Raw genomic sequence first — 25,817 nt, forward strand, 5'->3', positions numbered from 1 at the left:
CACGGTGGTGTCCTTCAATTCTGAGCGAGTAGCTGAAGGCGGGCGCAGTCCACAGAGGAGGAGGTTGGTGGTGCTCAGCAGGCACTGCGAGTCTGTTCTCAAATGGTCTCCCTAACATCATATCTTCTCTGTCAACATCTTCTCCCACGCTGGCGTTTCCCAGGGTTTCCACTCTTCCACGTGCCTCCTTTCCCTTAATGCTGCCCTTCCTGTTGGTGACCAAAGCAAAGATAGCCACAGGAGTATGTTTTGTTACCTCCACTCCCGAGACCTCTGGAGAGAGTCACCGCCGCCACCTCTGCTGCCTTTGCTGATCTCCTCAACCGTTCAGCGATGCATTCTGGGGCTTGTCCCTCAAATGCAGGGTCAGCTCATCCCATGCCTTCTTCTCTTGGTTGTGTTCTCACCACGTGATTTCCCTCCGGTTCTGCACACAGGCCTCACCGGGTCCACCGTGGGCCTTGATACCCACAGTCCCTCTCCCTGTCCCCTTGCAGCTCCCCCTTCACCTGACTCCTACTCACTCCCAAGTCCCCGGCCAAAACATCACATCCTCAAAGGAGCCTTCTCCAACCCCTGAAAAGTATACTGTATATACACGTGTATAAGCCGAGGTTTTCCTGCACACTTTTAATGCAGTGTTTGTGGTAAAATTCGGTGCCTCGGCTGATATTCGGGCCGGCGTATACTCGAGGATATACGGTACTTTCCGAGGTTCTTTAGGCTGTTCTTTCATGGTTCTCACTATTATTTTGCAGTCTCTGTGTGGTCGTGATTCTGACCCACACTTGGTGCTGAAAACGCAGAAAGCCTCAGAGACCCCGTGGAAGGCAGGTAACTGTGATGCGGACCCGATGGCAGTGGGTCCAGGCTTGGTGTGGTGCAGATGTCCACACGGTCTGTTGCCAACCCGAAGGCTGAGGGCTGGGCCTACACACAGCATGGGAGCTCCTAACTTCTGACACCATCATAGAGGCACGTTTAGGCGTCACATTTCCAACTGTCCAAGACGGGTGAAAGCTGGATTTATAAAGATAGTGATAACAAAAGCAATAACGAAAATTAAAAAAAAGAAAAAGCAAGTATTCGTTTTCCGTTAGAACCGACAGTCACTGGGATGGAACCCCGTCATAAGCTGGGGCTACCTGTTGTCTGTGAGCTTCTGTTCTTGAGGGCTGGGGCCAGCCCCCTGTGTGTGTCCAGCACTCAGGTTCTGAAGAAGGTAACCAGTACCTACAGGGATCCAGTACACTCGGACTCCCAGTGATGCTACACACAAAGCAGAACTTCCCCCTGGGGTTTCCAAGGCTGTAGGTCTTTTGGAAGCAGAAAGCCGCCTCTTTCTCCCGTGGAGCAACTGGGGGATTTGAACTGCTGACTTGTGGTTAACAGGTCAGTAAGTATGCCACCGCGGCTCCCTAGGTCACGTGCAGTCTCAATGAATGCCGTCTGCTCACATTATTAACATTGAAGTAGTTACGCACAGCAGTGTGCCCTTCTAAAGTAGAGGACATGGAAAGACAAAGGGCTAATGGCTCCAAATCACCCAGTGCATTCATGAAGAAACCGGCCTTGCAGATGGCCGGGCACTCTCATTTTTTACCAAGGACACTGGTGCGTCATTTGGTAGACTGGTCAGATAAAATGGTCTTAGCCCCACCTTCCTGGTCCTGGTCAAGATCTCTGTTCTTTTGATCTTATAACTTAAGATCTAATAACCCAAAATCAAATTCCCTGTCATTGAGCCGATACTCAGAGTGACCCTGTAGGACGGAGTAGAACTGCCCCTATGGGTTTCCCACACTGTTAACTCTTTACAGGAGTAGAAAGCTTCATCTTTCACCCTAGGAGGCCTGGTGGGTTCAAACTGCCGACTTTGCAGGTGGCAGTCCAATTCACCGCCACCAGTACGCCACCAGGGCTCCTGGTAGATAAGGCCTTGTAGGTAACACTATTTCCCTTTATTATTCTGGAAAACTATGTTCTTCCACCTGAACTTCCTAGATGGTGACACAGGGATGAAGCACTTGAATTCCAACTGACTTGGTTGGTGGTTCAAACGTACCAGCTGCTCCCTGGGAGAATGACATGCCAGCCTGCTTCTGTAGAGATTTTTAGCCTCGGAAAACCAGAAGGGGCTCTGAGAACAGAGACTCTGTTCGACAGTCACTGTCAGTCGGACATGACTTGATGATAGTGGGTTGGTTGGTTGGTTGTTGCTTTTTAATTGCAAAGAAGAGGCTTTGCGTCCTCTGAGTCTCTTGGCTCCCATAGCAGCTCCAGGACCCGAGCAGGGTACATTCTGAGTAAATAGACAGGGATCATTATCAGGAGTCTGGCAAAGGCTCCATCCGACTCCCAAGTTAAATTCACCGGCTCCGTGCATACCTGCGCCCCAGCCAAGAGCAAGAAGACCACGCCTGGGTTTGGGAAGAGTTATAACTGTTCCAATTTGCACTTGTTGGCTGTCTTCCTAGTGGCTCTGTCTAACTTCTGGCTGAGAGCCAAGCCTTGCAGGGTCTTCAATACCATGGGTAATTTCATTAGTCGCTGATGGCTAATTAGGAGTGATTACAGTTAAGAGGATTTACTTTCTTACTAACCCTCAGAAAGGGTTGGTGGCAAATTTTTCCTTTTTTTCCCCCTCTCCCGCAAATGTATTCTTCTGATTCTCCTGAAATAGGCCTTTCCATAATTCCTGGTCGTTTATCACTCTCACTTCCTAGTGAGAAGAACATGCAGTCCTGGGGAAGAATGTAGAAACCAGTGATTTGGGCAAACTCTGCCTTTATTGGTGTGGACTCCAGGGCACACCTTGAAACCTGGCTTGCTTTGTTTGTCTTTCCCTGCGGTGAGATTGCCGGGGTGGGCAGGGGGCTGGGGGGAGTCGGGGTTAGGTCAGGTCTGTTTTCTACCTGAATTCCATTGCCATCCAACCAACCCTCCCAAATGAGCCCTTTCAGTGGCTGTTTATAGCCAGCCCTTGAAACCGGGCTTCCTTGATAGTGTCGGGCAATTCTGTTTATTGAGGGCTCTCGAGTAGAGACATCTTTGCTCTGCGAGAACACATTGCAGAGGGGCCCTGGGAAGGCGATGGGTGAGTGCTTGTCTGTTAACCGGAAGGCTGACTGGTGGAACTCGTCCAATAGCTCTGCGGGAGAAAGGCCTGGCCATCCGCTCCAGGAAAGAGTACAGCCCGGGGAATTCTGTGCTGCTTTTCTATCATGTCACACGGGGTTGGACGAGTTGAAATGGACCCAGTAGCATCAAAGAGCAAGAGCCCACTTCAGGCGTTGCCTGACCTCCTCTTACGTCAGGGCCATCAGAGCGGCCATCGGCTGAGCCACTGGCACGGGGTTCAGCAAGTCACACAGCATCCATTGACTGCTCACGTCTCCTTGCCGTCGCGTTTGTTAAGGCAGCATTTTTAAAGCAACCTCGTGGACTCTTCAGCCACATCCTACACATTGTAATCATGTAAAGGGTTTTTGGTACCTTTGCAAGATTGTGCAGGCATCCCCACGGTCCAATGTGAAAACATTTGGTTACCCCAGGAAGAACCCCTGGATCAGCGGTTCTCAACCTGTGGGTCATGACCCCCTTGGGGGTCAAACGACCCTTTCATAGGGGTCATCCGATTCATAATAGTAGCAAAATGACAGTGATGAAGTAGCAATGAAAATAATTTCATGGGTGGGGGTCCCCACCACATGAGGAACTGTATGAAAGGGTTGCAGCATGAGGATGGTTGAGAACCACTGCCCTAGATTCCGTCATTGCCCCTTGCTGACTCCTAGTCCCTCACAACTGCCATCGAGGAGTTCTGACTAGTGACCTCATAGGACAGAGTCGAAATGCCCTGCTGGATTCCAAGGTGATTATGTCTGTATGGAAGTAGATCGCTTCCTTTCTCTGAAGGAGCGGCTGGTGGTTTCAAACTGCTGACCTTGCGTTTAGCAACCCAACTCTGCCGCCAAGGCTCATACAACCACTGATGTGTTTGTCTCTGTAGATGTGTCTCTTCTGGACATTCACTGGAAATAGATCAAACAGCATATGGTCTCTTGTGTCTGGTTTCTTAGCGTGACGTTTCCGCTCTATCCTTGCCGTAGCGCTGCTGGATTCCTTTGCATTGTGAAGCAGTGTTTCAACCCTCACTGTATAAGGTGGTGTAGTGGTTGCATGTTAGGCTGCAATTCGAAAGCTCAGCAGTTTGAAACCACCAGCCGCCCCTCGGAAGAAAGACAGGACTTTCTACTCTCATGAAGAGTTACAGGCTTGGAGACTCCTGGGAGCAGTACTCTAGGGTCACTGTGAGCCAGCATCGACTCAGTGGCAATGAGTCTGGCTTTGGTATGAGAGCCCTGGTAGCACGGTCAAGGAAGTGCTGGATTGATGACCGCGTGACAGGGCGTTCAAACCCACTAGCCGCCCCACAGAAGAATGATGAAGGTGTCTGCTTACCTTGGAGACCCTATAGAGGGTCACTGTTCATCTGAATGGGCCTGATGAGGTGGTCTGGCTTGGCGTGACTGGGGAAACAAGACCCAGAGAGGTGAAACCTCTCTTGTGGTCAAGTGGCCTACAATCGATGGAGCTGCCTTTCTAATGTCCATTTGTGTAATGCCAACCCCACCATTAGCTCAGAATCGGAGGTCACCCTCAGATTGAAAGTTGATTACACAACTTCTGTAGATCAGACCCTGAGCCACTGCCAGGTGTTACATAAAGTATTACCTCTGTTCATACACTCTAACTGGGTGAGCCGAGTGACCACAAATAAATGCCTTCCCTTTGCCCGTTTCTGGTTTCGTTGGCCCACTTAGGCTCCCCAGGGAGCTACCCATGTGTCTTCAGTGTCTAGAACCTTCCCGAGTCAATGATGCTGAAGATAACCCTGTGGTTCTCTCGGTAGGAGCTGAGCACCGTGCAGGTCTGCAGAGATCCCAGCTCATCTCTGAGGAGCGAGCCCTCGTTGTTCCCGGAACTGCCAGCGTCATGAGCTCTCCTTCCATGGCGTCTCTCAGGTGAGCGGAGAACCTGGAAACCAGAAAAGACGAGAATGGGAAATTGAAAATTTGTTTTTTCTTACACCAGCTGCCTTTCAGTGTTTACCTCTCTTTGGCATCATGCGTCCACGTAGGTAACGGATTGCTGTCCGTGGAGCCCTCTAGAAAAGTTGGACGCTGAGGTGGGAGGTGCTTGCTCTGAGTCCCACATGCCTGGGTGCCAGTCTTCGCCCCGTGGCTTGCTGGGAGACTTTCTCTAGGCCTCAGGCAAGTTTCTTAAGTAAAGGTGCGATTAGATCTGTGGATATTTACCATGGCCGCACAAAGATTATCCAACGGATTGAAAGAGAGATTGTCCTCTGATCTAGCTCTACAGATTCCGACTTAATCGAACTGGTCTTGTCCCTTTTGCAAACTCTCTGGTTTCTTTTGCTGGAAAAGCCAGTGATCTTTCACCTCTATTTTCAGTTTGATCAGCAGTTGGAGGGAAGTGAGTGGTGCTGTGAGTTGTGGTCAAGTTGGTCTTTGAGTCCCTCACAGTGGCCCCACGGGCAATGCTTGTGGTCAGGCCACGGCCGCTCCCCATCACTGGCTGTGGGATGGATCATCATGGCCGGTAGGGATGTCATGACTAAGTTTAAGAAGTGGATCGCCAGGCTTTCCCACTCTGTTGTGTCCTGGAAGCTCCTATTTAGCAACCTAACAACACAAACTCCTCCACAGACGTGTGGTAGCTCTGCTTGAAGTACATTGGTTGGGAATTGAACCCACTTCTCCGGTGTGGAGCCACCACCGCACTGCTGTCCCTAGTGTGTGGATCAGAACTGCTATGCTCCTCCATGCAGTCTTGGGCACCACATGCCTTTACCTGCAGAGTTGGGATCAGGACTCTAAGCACTTGTACTTTGTGTTACGGAGGTGATTTTTGAGCTTTTAGTGTTAAGTTGACAGGCTCTTCGAAAAATATTTCTTCCCAATCAAAATCCTATGTAAAATTTTAATACATAGAAACAGAATGGCAGTATTTTATCACGTAAATTTATTTATTTCCGTGGTACAATATATATGCCAAAGCATTTGCCTCTCCAGCCATTGTTATGTGGGCATCTCCCAAAAATGCAGCACACTGTCTTTGAGTGGATGCTGACTCATAGACCCTACAGGACCGAGGCGAACGGCCCCTGTGAGTTCCCAAGACGATCACTCATTAGAAACACAAAAGGTCTCATCTTTCTCCCTCAGGGTGGCTGGTGGTTTCGAGCTGCCGGCCTTGCAGTTAGCAGTTCCACATACAATCACCACGCGTTCTACCCACCAGGCTGTGGCACGGCCATCACCGTCATAGCCGCACATTATGAGAACCATGAACCGGGTCTGACCAACACCACAATCGGGATTTATGCTTGAGAGCTTACGCGTCAGCCTCTGTATCTCGATTTGTTTGTTTGCGTGGTGTCAGCACGGTTATTCAGTAAACCCCGATCCATCTGGGCGCCCAGTTGCCCATGGTAGCCGTTCTTGAATGCAGCTCATGCAATCTTAGAGTAGTCTTTAGGGGACGCGATGCAGAAGCCGGAGAGAGGAGAAAAGAGAATTTTGAGGAGGTTTTTATTGCTTCATCTTGGTTGCAAGGTTGAATCGTTAAGAAGGTAGAATCAGCTAAGAATAGCCTGTAGGTTTTTGTTGCTGTTGTTTTCATGACTACGGGGACCCCCAAGTGCCTAGACTCTCCAGTGAAAGGTCGGCTGCTCTGTAATACGTTATCATGGTGCTGCGTCACGTGGCTGCTTGTAAGCATGGCTGGACCATTTGCCAAGCACATGCTTTTGGGCCCAGGCCTGGCATTTGTTTAATTGAGTGTAAGGCATGCGCGTGAGCTTTAGTGTGTAGTTGCTTGTATAATTTTACGTGAGCAGACATGTGCAGGCACGCGTGATCCAAGCCCTTAGCCTCAGTGATATATTCACGAGCGTGCCTGATAAGTCAAAGAAGGCAGGGGGAGCTCCAGGCAGAGGCCCGCGCAAAATCTGGCCCATGATTGTCTGTAGGGAAGCCCACTTTAACGTGTGGTGGCTTCTTCCAGCGTTACTAGACATTAGCATGTGTACATTTTTTTGAAACCCTAGTTTAAAAAAGAGTTGAAGAGATTTTTTTTAGATAGGAAATTTGCACCCCATTTGCGGAATCTCTAAAATGTCATGGTAGAACTATAAATCAAACTCACTGCCATGGAGTCCCTGCCAACTCATAGCCACCCTCTAGGACAGGGTAGAACTGCCCGTGAGTCTTTTTGAGATTCTTTACTGGAGTAGAAACCCCTGTCCTCCTACAGAGCAACTGGCGGTTTTGAACTGCTGACCTTGTGGTGGGCAGGTCAACTGGTAACCACTGCATTAGAGGGTAGGGAGAAATATGCCTGGAGCCCTGGGCTACTTGGGAGCATCGCAAATTGGAGCCAGGAGGCGCTGTGTCTGGAGAGCAGAGAGGTGAAGATCAGAGTCGGGTTTTAAACTAGATCAGAAAGGACAGGGGGTGAGCAAAGGTGCGCTCAGCCTGTGATTCGCAGGTGTGAGTCTGGCTGCTTCCAGAAAGGTTCCATGCGGAATCTGAGGATCTTCAAATACGGGGCCACCCAGGCTGCACAGGAAGGGCATTTCTCAGGAGACGGTCCTTTTGCAAAGTCTCTTCTTGATGTCCTATAATTGGAATTCATGTCTCTGTAAACATTTACTGATTTGAGCATGTTGTGTGGTACGGCCGTCTTCTTCCCTAGAGGGAGGCTGATGGGTTCAGCTGCAAGCTGAGCATGTTTCAGAGACATTGCCTGTGGATTTGAAAAGCACGGGGCGGGAATCACTGGAAAACTGGGTGGCGGGGCTACCCTAGTGGTGGTTCTTTAGAAGTCTAGATAGGTCTCCGCCTTTATTGCTCAGCAGGGTCTTGGTCCCAGAGGGTTCCGGGATGGAGCGTGTGAGCCATGAGGATAGGTTCTCAGGGAGATCTTTCCATTCAGTTTTCTTCTTCATAAACTCAAAACAATTCAATAAAACCAAATCCATTGCCACTGAGTTAACTCTCCAACTCTTAGCGACCCTATAGGACAGGGTAGAATCACCCTTGTGGGTTTCCAAGACTGTAAGTCTTTACAACAGACCAGCGTCTGCTGGCCTGGTAGGTAGCAGCCGGTGTGTAAGCACTATGCCCCCAGGGATCCCTCTTCATCAACTAGTTCTCCAGTAATCAGCTGTATTATTATTATTATTATTATTATTATTATTATTAACAGTTGTCATAGACTTAATTCCAGATCATGACAACTCCGTGTGTGTCAGAGTGGAAGTGTGCTCTGCAGAGTTTATTGGGCTGCTAACCAGGAGGTCAGCAGTTTGAAACTACTAGCTGCTGTGAAGGAGCAAGATGAGGCTCTCTACTGCCATAAAGACTCAAAAAATCATATCATTGTGAATGAGGGGGAGTGCGGAGTGGAGGGACCCAAAGCCAATCTGTAGACAACTGGACAGCCTCTTACTGAAGGGTCGCTGGGAGGAGACGAGCCAGTCAGGGTGCAGTGTAGCAACGATGAAACATACAACTTTACTCTAGTTCCTAAATGCTCCCTCCCCACTATCATGATCCCAGTTTTACCTTACAAATCTGGCTAGACCAGAGGATGTGCACTGGTACAGATAGGAACTGGACACACAGGGAATCCAGGACAGATGATCCCTTCAGGACCAGTGGTGAGAGTGGTGATACCAGGAGGGGAAGGGGAAGGTGGGATAGAAAGGGGGACTGATTACAAGGCTCTACATATAACCCCCTCCCTCGGAGATGCTGGACAGTGTAAGACATGACAAAATAATAATTTATAAATTATTAAGGGTTCATGAGAGAGTTGGGGGAGGGAGGGGGGAAACGAGGAGCTGGTATCAAGGGCTCAAGTCGAAAGCAAATGTTTTGAGAATGATGATGGCAACAAATGTACAAATGTGCTTGACACAATGGATGGATGGATGGATTGTGATAAGAGTTTTATGAGCCCTCAATAAAATGATTTAAAAAAAGTAAAGAGTGAAAAAATACTGCTTGATGGGATTGAACTATGGTATTTTTTTGAACTATGCTATGTTATGATATATGTATTAACTCCCAATAAATAATAAATTAAAAACAATGGAATCCCAGAGGGCTGTTCTACACTGCCCTCTAGGGCGACCACGAGTCAGAATTGACTCAATGGCAGTGAATGGTTTTTGTTTTTTAAGTACATTACTGTTGACTAACTCAGTGGTTCTCAACCTGTGGGTCGTGACCCCTTTGGGGGTCGAACGGCCCTTTCACAGGGGTGGCCTGATTCATAACAGTAGCAAAATGACAGTGATGAAGGAGCAAAGAAAGTACTTTTGTGGTTGGGGGGTCACCACCACATGAGGAACTGCATGAAAGGGTCGCGGCGTGAGGAAGGTTGAGCACCACTGCTCTACCTGCACCGGCCAAGGACTGCCAGTTTTTAAATTGATTTTTCTTTCAGTGCCATGCAGCTATAACAACCTGAAAAACAAAACTCAGGGTGTCCCTTATTTAAATGCTTGTGAACATGTTCTGAGGGAAGGGGTTATGGTTACTTTTAAGAATAGTGGGTCTTCGCCAAAATTGGTAGGTGAGAAACACACAAAAATGTAAGTTTGAAAATACCTATTTATCAAAGAAACCAAAGGCATCAAGATCGATGGGAAATGCTGAAGGATTTCTTTATTTATAGAGAACCAGTCAAAGTCGCTTTTATCAAGTCTATTCCGTCTCACCTGGACCCCACGGAGAGGGCCGGTTACAAGTCCAAGTGAGCTGCTAAGGATATTGCCTGGCGGAAAGGGCGTTCAAGGGCACTCACAATTCTGAGACCCAGAGCTTTCGTTTCCAAATCCCTCCTCAGGCCACTGAAAAAAGCAGAAAGCCGGCTTCTGCGTGTCATGGAGAGAAACACGGAAGCCCCTGGGGTAGTAAGCATATCTCTGCTCTGCTTAAGTCCGCAGTAATTAAAAGCATCACAGATAAGCTCGTTAGCAGAAGAGGCTCTAAGACTCACTCTCAGCGGAGTTGGTTAGGGACTTACCCTTGAACCTGGGGTAAGCCCTGGGATGCCGTGAAGATCTAGGGCAAAAGGGTGGCCCAAGGCTAGATTAAGAAATGTTTGGCATCTGTTCCAAGTTAGAGAGGAAATAGCAGCAAATGATACAGAAGTGTTTATATGAGGGGGCTTCATAGGATTCTTGGAAAAACTCCATCATCCTTCTGTCCCCTTCTTCCACGGACTTCTTTGAAGTCCCCCCTCATGTGTCTTAAAGACTTGAGCCAAATTGTGTATCTGTAATATCTCTATATGCAGAAGTTACCTAGCTAGTTGTTTGTGTGTTCCTTGAGTGGAAGGAAGCACCGTGTTCTCCCCATCGACAGTATAGTAAATGATGATGGCCCCCTACCGCGGCCAACCGCCTACATCTCTTCAGGTCCAGCCTGCGTGACCAGGGCTCGCCTTCACCTCGTGTGGGACTCGAGTGGAGCTGACGTGTTTTATGTTCGCAATGAAAATGTGGAGGAAAACAAAACTATTGAAAAATGCCAGACAAGTAGTTACAGAGGGAAAGAAAATGGATCCGGTGATTGGGACTAACCGCGTTTGAAGAAACGCAGGCCCAATTAGGGAGATTACAGCGTTTGAGAGCGATTTTCATCGATCTCATGAAGAAGGCTTCCGGATCATTTTAAAGATATTTTACAGGTTGATGGCCTTAGGTCAAGCGTCTGCTTTCAGTCTCCTGGAACTTACGCCTTTTCTTTGCCCCCATCACACACCTCAGCAGAGGAATCGGGCTTAAATCCCTGTCAGCTACTTAGCTACAAAATGCCAGTGTAATGGGATAGAAAAACGAGAGCGAGAAAAGTGGTTTTACTTTGGTACAACTGAGCAAGATCCTGAAGGCAGGAAGGATGGGAGAAGTGGGTCAGGAAAACGCGTCTGCACGTGCAGGAGAGAGGATGCCCGGCTTGCATCTGAGGCATGAAAGTTGGGTGGACCGCCAGGCGTGTACTGGTGCAGAACTATGCCTGGTAACTGAGGAGGCGCTTCAGGCCAGGCAGCGTCCCTCTGCCAGACAAACACCAAACCGGTTGCCATCGAGTCGATCCCAACTCTTGGCGACTCCCCTGGGTGTCAGGATAGAACTGTGCTCTTTAGTGTCTACAACGGCTGACGCTTCAGGAGGAGATCACCAGGCCCTTCTCCCTGGTGCCTCTGGGTGGACTTGACCCACCAACCTTTTGGGGAGCAGTTGAGTACGTTCAGTGTCACACCGGTGACCCGGGGATGCCCATCTCTGTGCCAGGGATCAGGAAAGGAGGCCGAGGGAGGTGAGAAAAAGAAGAGGAGGAAGAGACCTGACCTAACGATGGGACCTGGACTGGAAGGGTTAAAACGGCATCATATGAATGAGCCAGGGCAGCTCTTGCGTCTATTGGGCTAGTCTGCCCAGGCGATGAGTAATGACTTTGTTGCATGTCAACTGAATCGATTGATCATTGTCTTGTAGGCCAAGGAAACAGGATCGGATCCTTTATCTGCCCCGATCAGGATGGCGAGTTGGTTAAGTGTGGACGTTGGTTAAGGCAAGAAATCATACGGGTGATACACCCCCGCCTTTAACGGTTTGATTTTAATGCGAAACACATGTGAAGCTTCTTGATGTGGGGTCAGGGCTTTCCTTTGAGCTTGAAACCCTGATGGTCTTTCTCGCATCAACCACACCCCGAAGCATCGTCCGAGGTTTCCGTTTTGGTGCCTTCGAAAGTGGGTTGAGAAGTTGAAGACATTTGCGAAAGCCATCAGCACAGGATCACTCTGGATAGTTATTAGGGTTGTGGCCCTCGTCATTCACAGTTCTCGTCCACACCTAATTGGCTAGCTTTTTAAAACATTTTGATCTTGGCCATTTGCCTTTACTGCGTCTTTTTGCAAAGAATTCAACGTACTTGTGTGTGTAGACATAAATGACAGCTGCCCTTTTCTGCTTACTTCTTGGGTTTGGGTGTACTTGGAATGTTTTGTGGAATGAGAAAGGCAAGAGCCAGTGGCTTGAAATACAACAATTGGCTGTGAAGAGAACAGCGTAGAGTGGCCCCACAGGGTTCCTTCCCGAAGCTGACATGTTTTCGGGGAAGCAGGCAGTCGCATCCTTCTCCCATAGAACTGCTGGTCGGGTTTGAACTGCCTGCCTTTCTGTGAGCAGCCAAGCGCACAGTGGCTAGAAGGAAGTGAGGCAGTGTTTTGGAGGACTGCCCTGGCAAAGCACTGCCTAGAGAGTGCTGGCAAGCATTCAGACAGAATTGATTTTTCTTTGTGCCTGGCACCATCCCACACCCGGTCCTGTCCTTGGCATTCTGTGGACTTCGTTAGAACACTCTGTACCAAACTAGGGTCCACTGGAGTCGAGGTGTGATCACTGGGTAAGCCAACTGCCAGTTCTGTAAATACCCAAGTGTGTGCCTCGGGTTAACATTGGCCCCTGGGACTAGACCCAGTAGCTCCAACAGGTAATCCTCTTTCCTTTGGGGATGATTTTCCTTTGTCTTCGATGTCTTCCTGCAGGAAATTCTGGGATATACTCCGAGGACACGCGATTGAAGAGAGATAGCACTGTTCCAGCAGCACGTCACATGATTGATTATTGTGGGGTGCCATCCGGGGTTCCCGGCTCATAGTGATCCTAGAACGGAACTGCCCCATAGGGCTTCCGAGGCTGGGATCTGCATGGACCCACTGCCATTGAGTCTATCCTGATGATGTCCTGGGTGCTAACTGCAGGGTCAACAGTTCAAAGCCACCAGCCACTTTGTAGGAGAAAGACGAAGCTTTCTACTCCTATAAAGTGTGACGGTCTCGGAAACTCACAGAGGCAGTTTTCCGCTGCCCTAAAGGGGGACCACGAGTCAGAACTGACTTGACGGCAGTGAGTTTTTGAGCGATTGAGTGGATTCCGACTCATGGTAACACTCTGTGGGGTTCCCAAGGCTGTAAATCTTTGCAGGATCAGACAGCCTCACCTTCTCAGAGCAGCTGGTAGGCTTGAACCACTGACCTTGGCGTTAGCAACCCCACGCCTAACCCACAGCATTATCATTAGCTCCTGGCCTTTCCCCCCCTTCGCTCCCCTCCTTCTATCTCCTTTACCTCCTCCCCCCCTTCGCTCCCCTCCTTCTATCTCCTTTACCTCCTCCCCCCCCTTTCTCCTTCACTTCATTCTGTCCTTCCATTCTGTGGTTATTCATGAACTACTCATTAGCCTTGACAAAGACTATGGAATTTTCTGGTCGCTACAAGGATGTCTTAGAAAGTGTATTCTCAAGGGAACACACCAAAGGGTGCTTTGTTGTTAGCTGTGCCCTGACTGGACACCTTGCTTTTCCAGAGACCTTCCTTTCTAAGGCGCATGGTTCCAAGAGGGGAGAACCTGGCAATGAGCAATAAGAACTCATGTGCAGTTAGGTGTCCTTAAGCCCACGTCCTCAAGTGGAAATATGTTACTCCACAAAAGCCAGGCAGGCCTGTTCCCAGAGTCTGATGGCTGTCAGTTGGGCTGCAACTTGGTTTTCTTCCCAGACCTGGAGAGATCCAGGTTCAGGGGGCCAGACTTCCTGATCAAGGTGGGCTTGCAGAGCCCGTGGTAGGGAAGGGGCTCACAGATAGCTGGATTCACAAAGCTCCACGCTTCTGGGACTCCTGCACCCGGGGGCAAAGCGGTCCTTGTGTTACAAGGACTGCCACCTTCTGCTGCACACACGGGTGCTCACCCAGGTGACTCAGAACCCCGGGCGGGAGGTGACTTGCTCTCAGCACAAGCTGGGTAAGAAGGCAGGGGAGATCTTTTATATTTGTATTTGTTTTCAGTTCGAAATTTAAAGGGTGAGTGTGGATGATTTTGAAATTTAGATTGTCCTCCAGTGGAACTGGGTAAATGAGGCTTTCCTGAACCCATTCACTCTCTGATTATTCTCGCAAGCCACGAAGGAAAATAAAACAGATGTGTTTAGCCCGGGCCTCATATGCTGGCATTGGAGACCCTTGAAAGGAAACGCAGGCGATCAGGTGGCAGATGCTTGGTTTGCAAAAGGGAGTCCTGGTAGTGCTGCGGATCAGGCTCTGGGCACGGCTGACTGGGTGCAAACCCACCTGTCGCTTCTCCCCAGTCAGCTCCTTGAAGGTGGTGCTCCACACGCCCTAAGGCACAGTCCTGCACGCCACACTCGATGTGATGATGGTGGGGTTGTTTGGGGTGTTTTCGGTTGGTTTGTAAAATCGTGTGGTGTCTTTAGAGCCCAGCCTGAGGGCACAAGCACAGGGATTTGCCACCAGACTTGGCTGCTTAGCAGGTGCAAGTGCCCGTCCAGGAATGAATGTGCTTCTCCGTGTCCCCGTTTACCACCCGAAAGAGAGGTAGAATAAAGGCCCCCCACGGGCTAGCCTAGTGGTGGAGGGTCAGGGAAGTGGTATCTCTGAGGGTTTAGATCAGCAGTCAGCGTTTAGCCTTTGCTGGCTGATGTGTTTTTTTAACCCCTCTGTCACCCTTGCTGCTTAAGGACAGAGCTGAACACAGGAACACGTATGCTGAGTTAACGTGGGGTCCCCGGGGTGCAGGCGGTGGGAATTTCACCTCAACGCTATGGTACGGGTTCTCCTTTGCTAAGTTCCATATGGTTTTATTAGTTGATCAGGTTGCTCCCCCAAACATCTCTTGGGCTGTGTTAACAGAAGAAGAAAAGAAATACCATGACTTGTTGCTGTGTTCCTTGTATGGTTACCGCATCTGCTCAAGTAGTGCTGAGCGAGTGAAGGTGGTCTGAAGTACACGGTGGCTGAGACATGATCCCGCCTTCACTGGGATTGGGGATTGGGACAGCGGCTGGGATGGCAGGGGCGAGGGTTGGCCAAGGCAAATAAAGAGGCTGGGGGCCCCAGTGGTCCAAGATGTCGAGCTTGCCCTGACTGTTGATGAGCATGATTTTCTCCACGCAGAAATAAAGCGATGGAGTGCTTCAGCTCTCCAGCAGTCCTGCGGAAATGGTATAGCCTACCCTGTTTCCCCACAAGTAACACATCCCCTGAAAATAAGACCTCCCTGAAAATAAGGCCCCCCGAAGCTACCGTGACTCTGGACTGTAGTGGTGGGCACAGCCCAGCCGGAGCAGACAGGAAGTGTGAGGTCTCTTTTAATAAAACAATAAATGTGTGCTGTATTCTTCTTCATGGAAAAATAAGACATCCCTTGAAAATGAGACCTAGCACATCTTTGGGAGCAAAAATTAATATAAGACACTGTTTTATTTTCGGGGAAACAGGGTACCTACCTCGCTCTCGTTTGGGGTGTGACGTTGGGTTGGGTCAGTTGCAAAGTGAATCGGAAGTCTTGGTAGGAATGTGGCGTCCCCACCGCCTGGAGGGGGCTGGGATTTGTTTGCCAAAGGCCCTGGTAGCCTTCAATCTGTCAAAGTGTTGCAAGCTGGGAGCAGTTTGCCAAAGCAAACTATCAAAGTGAAATAACACTCGAGTCTCGGGTCTCCCGTGCGCACACAGACACACACGCTCCCCGAACGATCATTTCAAATTGGGTCAGGAGGAAGAAGCAAGGGCTTCTAGGCTGGAGGTTTGGGCACGACTACAACCTGCCACTTACCTAGGTATGTGTGAGCAGGGTGGGGCCTCTTCCAACCGAGGCATGTGAGCAGGGGAAGACCCCTCCAGCCCTTGGCCGGGTTTCCTCTGGGCCCTGGGGTTCCATACTGCTCTGGCTGGTGGCGTTGCAGCCCAGAGAATAATTACCCTCTGGGGGATTCCTTCTATTCCACCCAGAGCTGAGTACATTTAATAAGTATTGTTTTATTCCAGAAGGGATTTTATTGGGCATCCCTAGGCATTTTCACTTCACGCGGTTCCACTAGATGAGGAAAAGAAGTGTTTGAACATCCAAATGGAACGTGCGCCGCATTTTGCAACGAGAGGCGCCAACACACTGCTGTCGGACCTGGTGTGAATCCTGTAGGAATGAATCTTTTATGGGGGGCTGGGGGGCAGCATCTGGATGGCCACATAGAAAGTTCAAAAGCACAACTGACTGTAGAGATGCTTTCTAAAAGAACTTTCAAAGGCTCCAAGCGACTTTGGACACTTTTGACTGTGTTATTTTACACGTGCTCCCCTTACCTTGAAGCTCCATCGCTTATTAAGGATGAGGCAGCCGCATTCATTAATTCGGCGAGTTAAGTTCTGGCCACCATTCCACAGGCCCCCTACTAGATGCTGGGAGATAAAGTAGAGACACAACAATCAACAACACCCCACTCTCCTGGAACTGACATTCTCCTGGGGGGAGGGAGACCATTTAAACAAATAAAAATAATACATGAGATCCAAACTTTGTCCTCACTGCCTCTAAGTCAATTCTGACTCATACAACCCTATAGAACACCGGTGGACCTGCATCTGTGAGTTTCGGACACCGTAACTCTCTATGGGAGTAGAAAGCCTCATCTTTCTCCCGCTGAGCGGCTGGTGGTTTCGAACTACTGCTCTTGCGGTTAGCATCGCAATGTGTAAGTACTCTGCCATCAGGGTTCCATATATGAGATTGTCATTTCATATATATATGTGTGTGTGTTTGTGTGTGTGTTTTTAAACTAGGGTTGCTAGGAGAAGAAGTGGAGTCTGTGAGTGGTGCATGGGTTAATGAGCTCGAGTTCAAGGTTCATCAGAAGAGAGGCCTGGAAATCTACTTCCGGGAAATTAGCCAGTGAAAGCCCTGCAGGGCACAGGGCTGTTCTGACACACGCGCTGCCTCAGAATCCGGGGACAGCAGCCTGGGGCCTAGGAATTGTTTCCTACAGGGTCAGGGAGCCTTGAGCAGAGGCCGGGAGACAGGGAGGGAATCCACTATAGAAATCTCTGGAAAGAAGTGGCCAGGCAGCCTGGGACCATTTCCCCTGAGACCTCGAGTCCCTGCCCCTAATGCCTCCTTCCCTTCCTGTTTGTGTCCTTTGAGAGCTGTGGCCGCTCAGTCTAGATCAGGATCAGGGGGGATATGAAACTGCTCCTGATTGCTTCCTTGTTGTGGGACGCCGAGGGACGGAAAGGCCCAGCGTTTGCAGAGCTGCTTTTTTTCCCCCGGGGGTAACCAAACCACAGCCAACCATCCTTCCTTTGATACCAATAGACAGTGCCAGAACGCACTGCAGACGGTTCGTATCGGTAGACAGATCACGTGTGGTTGGCTAGGGAGGTGTTAGGGCCCCAATTTCATAGACGAGGAAATGCAGGTGCAGAGAGGAAAGGCGACAAAGCCCAAGGACACGTGACCAAGGTGTGTGGACTCCTGAGGCGTCATGTACATGCGCTTGGTTAGAAGACAAGCGGGACCGGAAAGGATACGAGTAGGGGAGGCGGGGTCGGGGGTCGGGGGAGGGACTGTCTTTTAACCCCAAGGGATCTTGGTGCACCTTGGGCTAAGTGTTGGGCTGCTAACTGACCGGTGAGTGGTTCAAACCCACCAGCCACTCCCCAGGGGAAAGTCTGCGCCCGTGAAGGTTTCCAGTCTTAGAAACCCCATGGAGCAGGCTCTACTCTGACTGAATGGGGCCGCAGAGCAGAATCAGGGGCAGTGGACTACTGTGCCCACTCTGCTTCAGACCTGCTCTCTTCTGACCCCTTTCCCCCTCATCCCCGGAAGAGACGGAGGGCAACTTTTCTGCCCATTATTTGACCAGTTTAGGCGACTCTTCTCTCCCCCTGATTAATGATGCTGGCTGCTTTCGGCTCTGTCATGTCTAGTGATCCTTACACTAGATGAGAAATTGGCAGCTCAGAGAAATGGGCTTCGTCAAGATCACTGAGGTGGGAATGGTGCAGCTGGGATTCAAACTTTGCTGTTTCTGAATGTAAAGTTTGACGCTCTCTTCTGCACACCCTGCTGTCTCAGGGCCAATCAGCTCCTAAGTCTGTACCTTCCCTTTATTTGATGACAAGCCAGCCTCAGGGGCTGGTGATGATGGGCTTCACTCAGCCAATCCCACCCTTGGAGAGCATCTATCACAGCAGGTGGAGCAAAACCCAGGTGCAAGGGGCGCTCCCCTGGGTGAGCTCAGGACTCCCATTTTTGCATCCATCTCAGCGGCTCCAGCAGGATCACTCACACTCTGGGTCAGGCATGGCGCAGTCCCCTACCCAGCCCTCCCTCGGGCCTTGGAGCGAGCTTCTTTCAGTCTCTCCACTTCCCAAAAGAGGAGACTTAGGTTTCCAAGAGGTTCAAGGTCCTGAGCTAGAAGCTCCGCTGGTACACAGTGATGCTAGGATCGACCTGTGATCGGCCATGCAGACTGGCCAACTGGATCCTTCTCCAGACACTGTGTTTCCTCCCAGGGGGCCAGGGTGTCCCTTTGCACGTTGATGACCACATCCAGGGCCCACGTGAAGCTGTTCTGTCCCTTCTCGTGATGCCATGGAGATGGTTGTGTCGCACCGTGGGCGTGCCGCGGCCTCGAACATCCTCACAGCCCAGCTACTTTTCCTTCTCAGGGTCCTGGGTACCCTCCTGCTGCTTGGAGTCCAGCTTGTCTGCCCACAGCCGTCCACTGACCACAGAAAGGTAAGCCACCTCCCTCCGAAGGCTCGTCCAGTGTGTACGAGGGTGGGAGTGCATGGGGGGCTGGCGTGACGCCGGTCAAAAGCCTGAGCATTTTCCTGTTTGGAGGTGAGTCACCTGCTGGTTCTAAAGGGAAGATCTCTTCCTAGAATGCTTTCCCGAGACCCGAGATGTAGTTTGTTAAATATGTAGTTGGTACTAGAGCTGGCCTCTGGCTTCACAACTTGGGTCATGCCGAGTGAGACAGACATAAAGGGGCCGGTGAAGTGCCATGGAGTGGGCAGAGCTTAAAGAACCACCCCGGAACAGGGGCATCTGTTGGAAGCTCTTATATCCTCTCAGGGAGCAAGGGGAGGGAAGATGAGAGAGAGAGAGAGAGAGAGATGCGGTTACAGCTGTGGCTGTAGTAGTGAAGGGGATGCTATCTGGGAACTATTGTCCGGTACAGGGACTCAGGATGGAGGGAGCTGGGAATTCAGCTCTTTCTTTCCCGCTGGTGAGCCTAGAAGACAGAAGAAGCCCTCTCAGTCCCCAAAGAGCCTGGGCCGTGAGACTGAGTGGCGAAGGGTGGGCACAGCGTATGTGGACAGTGTCCAGCGTGTTTCCTTCAGGCTCGGCGTGTTCCATAGTAAATGAACCGACTCCACCCTGCTGTCTACGCCAGCCTCATGCTGTCCTGCAACAGAGCCGCTGCTTGGTCCTATTCTCTTAGGAATGAATCAGTGGTGGCGCGACTCTAGAAATTCTGAGAGCTGTAAGTAAATGCCTCTCAGCGACGAAGGAACTGCTCCTGTCTCCCTGTACTGAGATGTCTGCTTCTCTGAGAGGCATGTTGTCAGCCATTTGTCCCCGAGGCCGGAGTGTGAATGAGTGTGTGGGGCCTTTTCTCAGAGAGAGTCTGAAAGGGGAAGCTCAGGAGAGAAGAAGGAGGAGAAAGGAGGTTTGCTGATGTCTGGCAGGTTTGAGACCGCTGCTCTTCTGATTGGTGGGATTTCCTTTAGGCTTGTGTATTTGTTCCGACATAATGTTTTTTGGGGGCCAAATATAAACCCAAAATACACGGTGCTGTATCCTCCACTCAGATGTAGGATGTTAGCTTCATGAAAGCAGGCATCAGACTGTCCAGTTCGCTGCCATATTCCCAGCTCCTGAATACAGGCCGGCATGTCAATAGAATAGTTATTGACAGACTGCATGGATGGATGGATGGGTGCATGGATGGATGGATGGACAGTTGGAACAGCTGACCAAGGTCAGGTATTTTTTAGTTTTTGTTCTTGTTGGTTGCCTGAACCGTCATGGCTGAAAATATCTCATAAATGCCTTTTTATCCCTTTTGCTGTTTCTCTTCATTTTTCAAAAGTTAGCCTGAAAGATATATACATATGACACATATATATAGACATGTAACATGAACAAAGGCCCTCAAATAGGTATTATCTTCATCATTCTTAATTTTTTGTTTTGAGAAATTGAAAAAAAAATAAGTTCACTTCAGGGTATTATTTAAAAGATTGAAAACCAGTATATCACATTTGGGGGCATGGTACCTCACAGCCCCACTGTAAGACGAGATGGAGGTATGAGACAGAGGGGGTTTGAGATAGATAGTTCATTCTCCATTCCTCCCTGAAATCATGCATGCATACTTTTTTTTTTTGAAAGACATGCCTTTGAGAGTAATTCTCAAGTCTAGTAAGGATGTGCACGTTGACTGTGAAGGTCATTGAACTCGTCCAAGAGGCAAAAGCAAAATCAGTGCTTTCTTCATCAACAGTGAGCGTCTTCTTGCTGCTGCTCGACCGGAGATGTGCAGGCTGTGCCTGCCGTCCCGTGACGTCTCAGAGGCCTGCCAGGGGACGCAGCGGTGGCAGCCCCAGCTTCCACGTGTCCCTGCGAGATGGGAAAAGAGGGATGCGTGACGGCAGAGTGGACAGACCATTGCTGGGAAGGGTTTGAGAAGCACTCCTTGGGCCCATACGAGACCATTGCTCATCTGATTGCTCGAATCCCTGTGGATCGTGTTCCGACACAATGTTTGGGGGGCCAAATATAAACGGACACTGCCGTATCCTCCATTAGGACGTTAGCTCCATGAAGGTGGGCTTCAGAGCTGTCTTGGTCTCTGCCACAAATTGGGAAAAACAACAACAACAACAGTTTATGAGTTACTTCAGAGTGTTGACTTAAAAGACTAAAAAACAAGTAGATCACATTTTGGTTATATGATGCCTCACAGTCAAACTATTAGGAGGTATGAGATAGAAAGATAGTTCCTCCCCCCCATTTCTCCACTCATCAGATGTTCTTCTAAAACCCCGAATCCACTGCCATGGATAGAGAGTACATGGTGTTTAGGAGTCCTGGTCATGTAGTCGGTTATACGGTGGTCTGATATCCAGTAGGTCAGCCGTTCGAAACCACTAGCCCCTCCATGGGTGAAAGACGAGGCTTTCTACTGCCATGAAGAGTTACTGCCTTGGAAACGCATAGGGGCAGTTCTCCTCTGCCCTAGAGCGTTGCTGTCAGTCTGCATTGACTGGAGGGCAGTGAGTTTGCTTTGGTTGTATCAGGCTCAGTGCGCTCTCCCGCCCTGTCACAGGGACATAGCTCTGCTCCTGTCGAGCAATCATCACTGGAGACAATGTACGCATACATCAGGGTCGCTGGATTCTAGCGATTTACTTACAAACACAGCTAGGACGTTGGATTTGTTTCCTGGACTGTTGTTCCCCCAAATCTGCTTGGAAGTCTGGATGCCATGGGTGAGTTTGTCCCCAAATCATGTCCTCCCTGTGGACAAGAGAATAACACAAAACAGGGCCTGACCCTGTGCCATCTCCGTGACCGGGTCTGGGTCAGGCCTGCGATCCACGGCATTTTCACTGACGGAGTGTTGGCAGGATGGCGCCAGGCCTTTCTTCCTGGTGTCTCTCAGCCTCGAGGTTCTGCTGCAAATGGTTCAGCACATCGCAGCATCCGGGATAGGAAGGGTTAACTGCAAGGATATTTGTTATGGCACTGGAAGCTGGACTCGATCTCTCCTGGAATCCTGAGGAACACAAAGGGCTTAGGGGGTAGGGTGGAGGACATTTCTTCATTAAAATATTAGAATTATTGTCACTGTAGCAAATTGTTTTCATTACATAGATAAATCATCATCGAATTCCCACTCACCCATTGTTTCATGGCAGAACCCGCAGTCCCAATCTGGAGCCTCGAGGGTCAGAAAGAATTAGAAAACCATTCATGGTAAATTCTTCAGGGACAGCATTACTAATTTGTAATTGCGTATTGTAACTTAGTACGTATAGGAAAACTAGATGCCAAAAGACCTTTTTTTTCCCCCTTTCTCATTATAACGGCATGTCCGACTTCAGCATATGGAAGCATTCCTCCAGTAAGTTATTCTGAGGCAAAGACATAATTTGTAAACGCTGTCAAGTAAAATATGCATTTCTAAACACTGCTCGGATGACTGGATCCGTTTCTGCAAAGGCTGTGCTGCAGTCGTGAGGGACAAAAGGACCGTGGGGAAGAGAGGACAGCAGCGCCTTCCAGATAGTTCTGTCCGGGAGGCCTCCTCTTTTCTCCTGCGACATGGGCATCAGACGAAGCTACTCGACCTCTGTTGTTAATAATTATCTAATGACCCCTGGCAAACGATTCCATGAACCGAAGTTCGGTGGGGGGAGGGAGGGAGTACTTGCACACAAGAGGAGACCAAGAGCCGGATAAAACTTGACCATGACTTTGATATACACAGTATGTTATTAGCAGGAGGAATCTGTTGACTGTAAAAAAAGACAGACATTAATGAAACTGTTCTACTGGCTGCCGTGATGCACAGGTCACCCCGTGGATGGTCTCCACAGTCTACCCAGAGGGAGTGTGACACGCTCCAGCCTGGAATGGGAAACACACCTGTGTGCACTTTGCTCACAACTGCTCAGCTCGAATGGGGCTACGTTTTAAATGGAAAAAAAAGAACCGGAATACTTATCACAGATCATTTTTCAGAACTGTGACAAACCAGAAGGAGGAAATAGGAAAAACCTCACCAGCCAAAGGAACCACTCTTCAACCTGCTACATATAGGAACTTTCAAACAGAGAGAACAGAGACACTAGAGAATGAAATAAGGGAGAAAGGAAATACTGGTTTTGCTAACTGATAAGCAAGTCACGGTGAGAGCGGCTGGGGCCCTCGTGATGGGTGGAAATCCCTCCAGAGCTGCAGGAGGATGTGCAACCGTGACTTCCGATGGCCTCTTGACAAGCCGAGGCAGTGCGATGTTGAAGAGAAATGCTCTAGAAGGGGAAGAGAGAAGTTTTAGTTCACATAAAAGCTTTGCACGCTACTGCTGCAGTATTTAAGAAGGAGGAAGGAGGAACCAGCAGTAAGAAAACACATGAATTATCTTCATGCTTTGGGGAGGCAGAGACTTCTTAAACAAGACACAGAAAGCCTTACCCAAACAAGATGAGATGGATGGCTTGGACCACATTAAAATCGAGAATGTATCTATTGCCATTAGTTGCTGTCAGTTTGCTTGTGACTCACGATGGCTCTCTAATAAAGAGTAAAATAAGCCAGAGATACAGAGAAGAGGCAATATTATGCTTGACAAAAGTTCATGTCCAGAGCATATAAAGAGCTCCTATGAATGTGTGTGTGAATCACTGAGGAAAAGAGGAACCATCTAATTTTAAATTGAGCACACAAATTTAATTAGGCAAACAGGCATTTCACGCAAGAGGATATCCAAGTGGCCAGTAGGCATATGACCGTGACTCCCTATAGAAATGCAAATTAAAAATGTCAATTTGACACCCCTAAACTGGCTAAAATGGTAACTGTTGGCACTACCAAGTGTTGTCAGCAAGACGGAGCAGCTGAGACTTAGACGTCCATTGCTGGTGGGGGTTTAAACTGGTAGAGGCACTTAGCAAACTGCTCAGCAGTATGCCTTAAAGCCAGTGTATGCCTGTTCTGTGGCAAGTCTCCTCGACTTGTACTGCAGTTTGTCCCACTCTGTATGGCTTATGCAGGCTATGATGCTGCAAGCTTTGCTGCTGGTATTTCAAATACCAGCCGGGCCGGCCATGGCGGACAGGCTTCAGCAGAGCTTCCAGACTCACGACAGACTAGAAATAAGGAAGAGGTGGACACTTTCTGAAAGTGTCGCCTCTGAAAACCTTCAGAATAGCACCCGGACATTGTCATAGAGAGTGCCAGGAAAAGGGCTTCTCAGGTTGGCAGCTGCTCCAAATACGATTGGAGAAGAGCTTCTGTCTCAAAGGAGGGTCAACTGTAATGATGCGAATGGATCGAAGCTCTCAGGACCTTCCTTTGCTGCCGTGGCATGGCTCAAAATGACAAGAAGCCACTGCAAACATCCGTTAATAATTAGAATGCAGAATGCCTGACATATAATCTAGGAAAATCTAAAGTCAAAAAACTGAAATGGAACACATTTGATATTGGAGGCATGAGTGAGCTGAAATGGACTGGCATGTTAGTCCGGGTTGACTAGAGAAACAAATCCTGAGACTTTTATTTATGTGTAAGAGAGAACTTTATATCCAAAAGCAGCTGTGCATCAATAAAACATCCCAGTCCAGTCCAGATCAAGTCCATAGGTTTGATATTAGCCCCTATGTCCGATAGTAGTCCATGAATTCCTCTTCAGACTCATGCAGCACATGCAATAATGCCGAATGCAGGAAGATCACTGGTCGGTGGGTAAAAAGTCTTGTGGATCCAGTGGTGGCAGACGCATCTCCATGTGCTCCTCCAGCTCCTGTGTGGGTCTCCTCAGCAGGAAAGGGAAGGCAGAGCGAGAACGGGTCCGGCCTCCAGTGGGCTATTTATCTCTGTTGAACCTCCAAATGAGGTCATCAAACTCCGACCTGATTGATAGGCTTCACTCAGTACCCTCAAGTTGACAGGAGAGTATGTAACCACCACAACTGGTATTGGCCATTTTGAATCCATGAACCATATGATCTACTGTGCTGACCTAGACAAATTGGAGAGGAACAGCATTGCATTCATTGTCAAAAAGCACTTCAAAATCTGCCCTCCCATCCAAGTACTAACCTGGCCTCACCCTGCTTAACTTCCAAGGTCAGACATGACTATCTATCCTACAGCACAGTGCTGTCGGTGATAGGATACAATTCACACATCTACAGGGAAGCCCAGTTAATACAACTATTATTGAAGTGGACACAACCACAACTAGTGTAAAGTGTGAGGAAGTTGGATATTTTTCCCAGCTTCGGAAGTCTGAAATCAATAAAGCACATCATTAAGGTGCATTGTCAATTACTGATGATTGGAATGTGAAAGTTGGAAAATATGGTCTAATGTTAGAGATCACATAATAGAATTTTGTAAGACCAATGACTTCTTCATTGCAAATGTTTATTTTCAAAAACATAAACAGTGACCATACGTGTGGACATCACTTGATAGGATGCACAGGAATCAAATAGACTACGTTTCTGGAAAGAGACCTGGTGGCAGAGGAAGAGCCCTGGTGGTGTAGTGATTACGTGTTGGGCTGCAATCCTCAAGGTCAGTAGTTCAAGACCACTAGCAACTCCAAGGGAGAAAGACGGGGCTTTCTACTCCAATTAATAGTTACAGTCTTGCAAACCTACAGAGGCAATTCTCCCCTTTCCTGTCGGGTCACTATGAGTCAGCAGTCACTCTATGGTAGGGAGACAGTCAGTGGAAAGAGACTATGAAGAAGCTTACTGTCGTCAGTCAGAGCAAGGGCAGGGGCTGACTATGGAACAGACTATCAATTGCGCATACGTTTTAAACTCAAATCGAAGTTGAAGAAAATTAAAACATGTTAACAATGAGAGCCTTGCGTGTATTCCGGGTGAATGTAGAGACCATCACACACTGAACATTCATGACAGAAGACCACATAAAGAGCATCATATGTGACGAAAGCAAGAGGTCATGGAAAAGACAGAAAGGGTTACAATGAATGCCAGGACAGATCGTGAAACTCGCTCTTGTAGAACAACTAAAGCAAAGGCACCCATGATGAGGTTAAAGAACGGAACAGAATCCCAAGGGCAGCCAGAGAAGCTAAAGTAAAACACGA

The 25,817-nt window shown here is 49.0% G+C and overlaps 1 protein-coding gene across 1 annotated transcript in view; it reads left to right on the plus strand.

Annotated features, from left to right (window-relative positions):
- THSD4 (thrombospondin type 1 domain containing 4) overlaps positions 1–25,817 on the plus strand; it is a 721,258-nt gene that overhangs the window by 17,365 nt on the left and 678,076 nt on the right. The window contains exons 2-3 of the mRNA XM_045285660.1: positions 4,916–5,027; positions 18,625–18,694. Coding sequence (XP_045141595.1) covers positions 4,999–5,027; positions 18,625–18,694 — 99 coding nt within the window. The 5' untranslated portion in view covers positions 4,916–4,998. The remainder of the gene's footprint in view (positions 1–4,915; positions 5,028–18,624; positions 18,695–25,817) is intronic.

This window comes from Echinops telfairi, unplaced genomic scaffold (genome assembly GCF_000313985.2).
Source record: "Echinops telfairi isolate 266 unplaced genomic scaffold, ASM31398v2 ScPeMD7_7475;HRSCAF=8513, whole genome shotgun sequence".
NCBI classification, from domain to species: domain Eukaryota; kingdom Metazoa; phylum Chordata; class Mammalia; order Afrosoricida; family Tenrecidae; genus Echinops; species Echinops telfairi.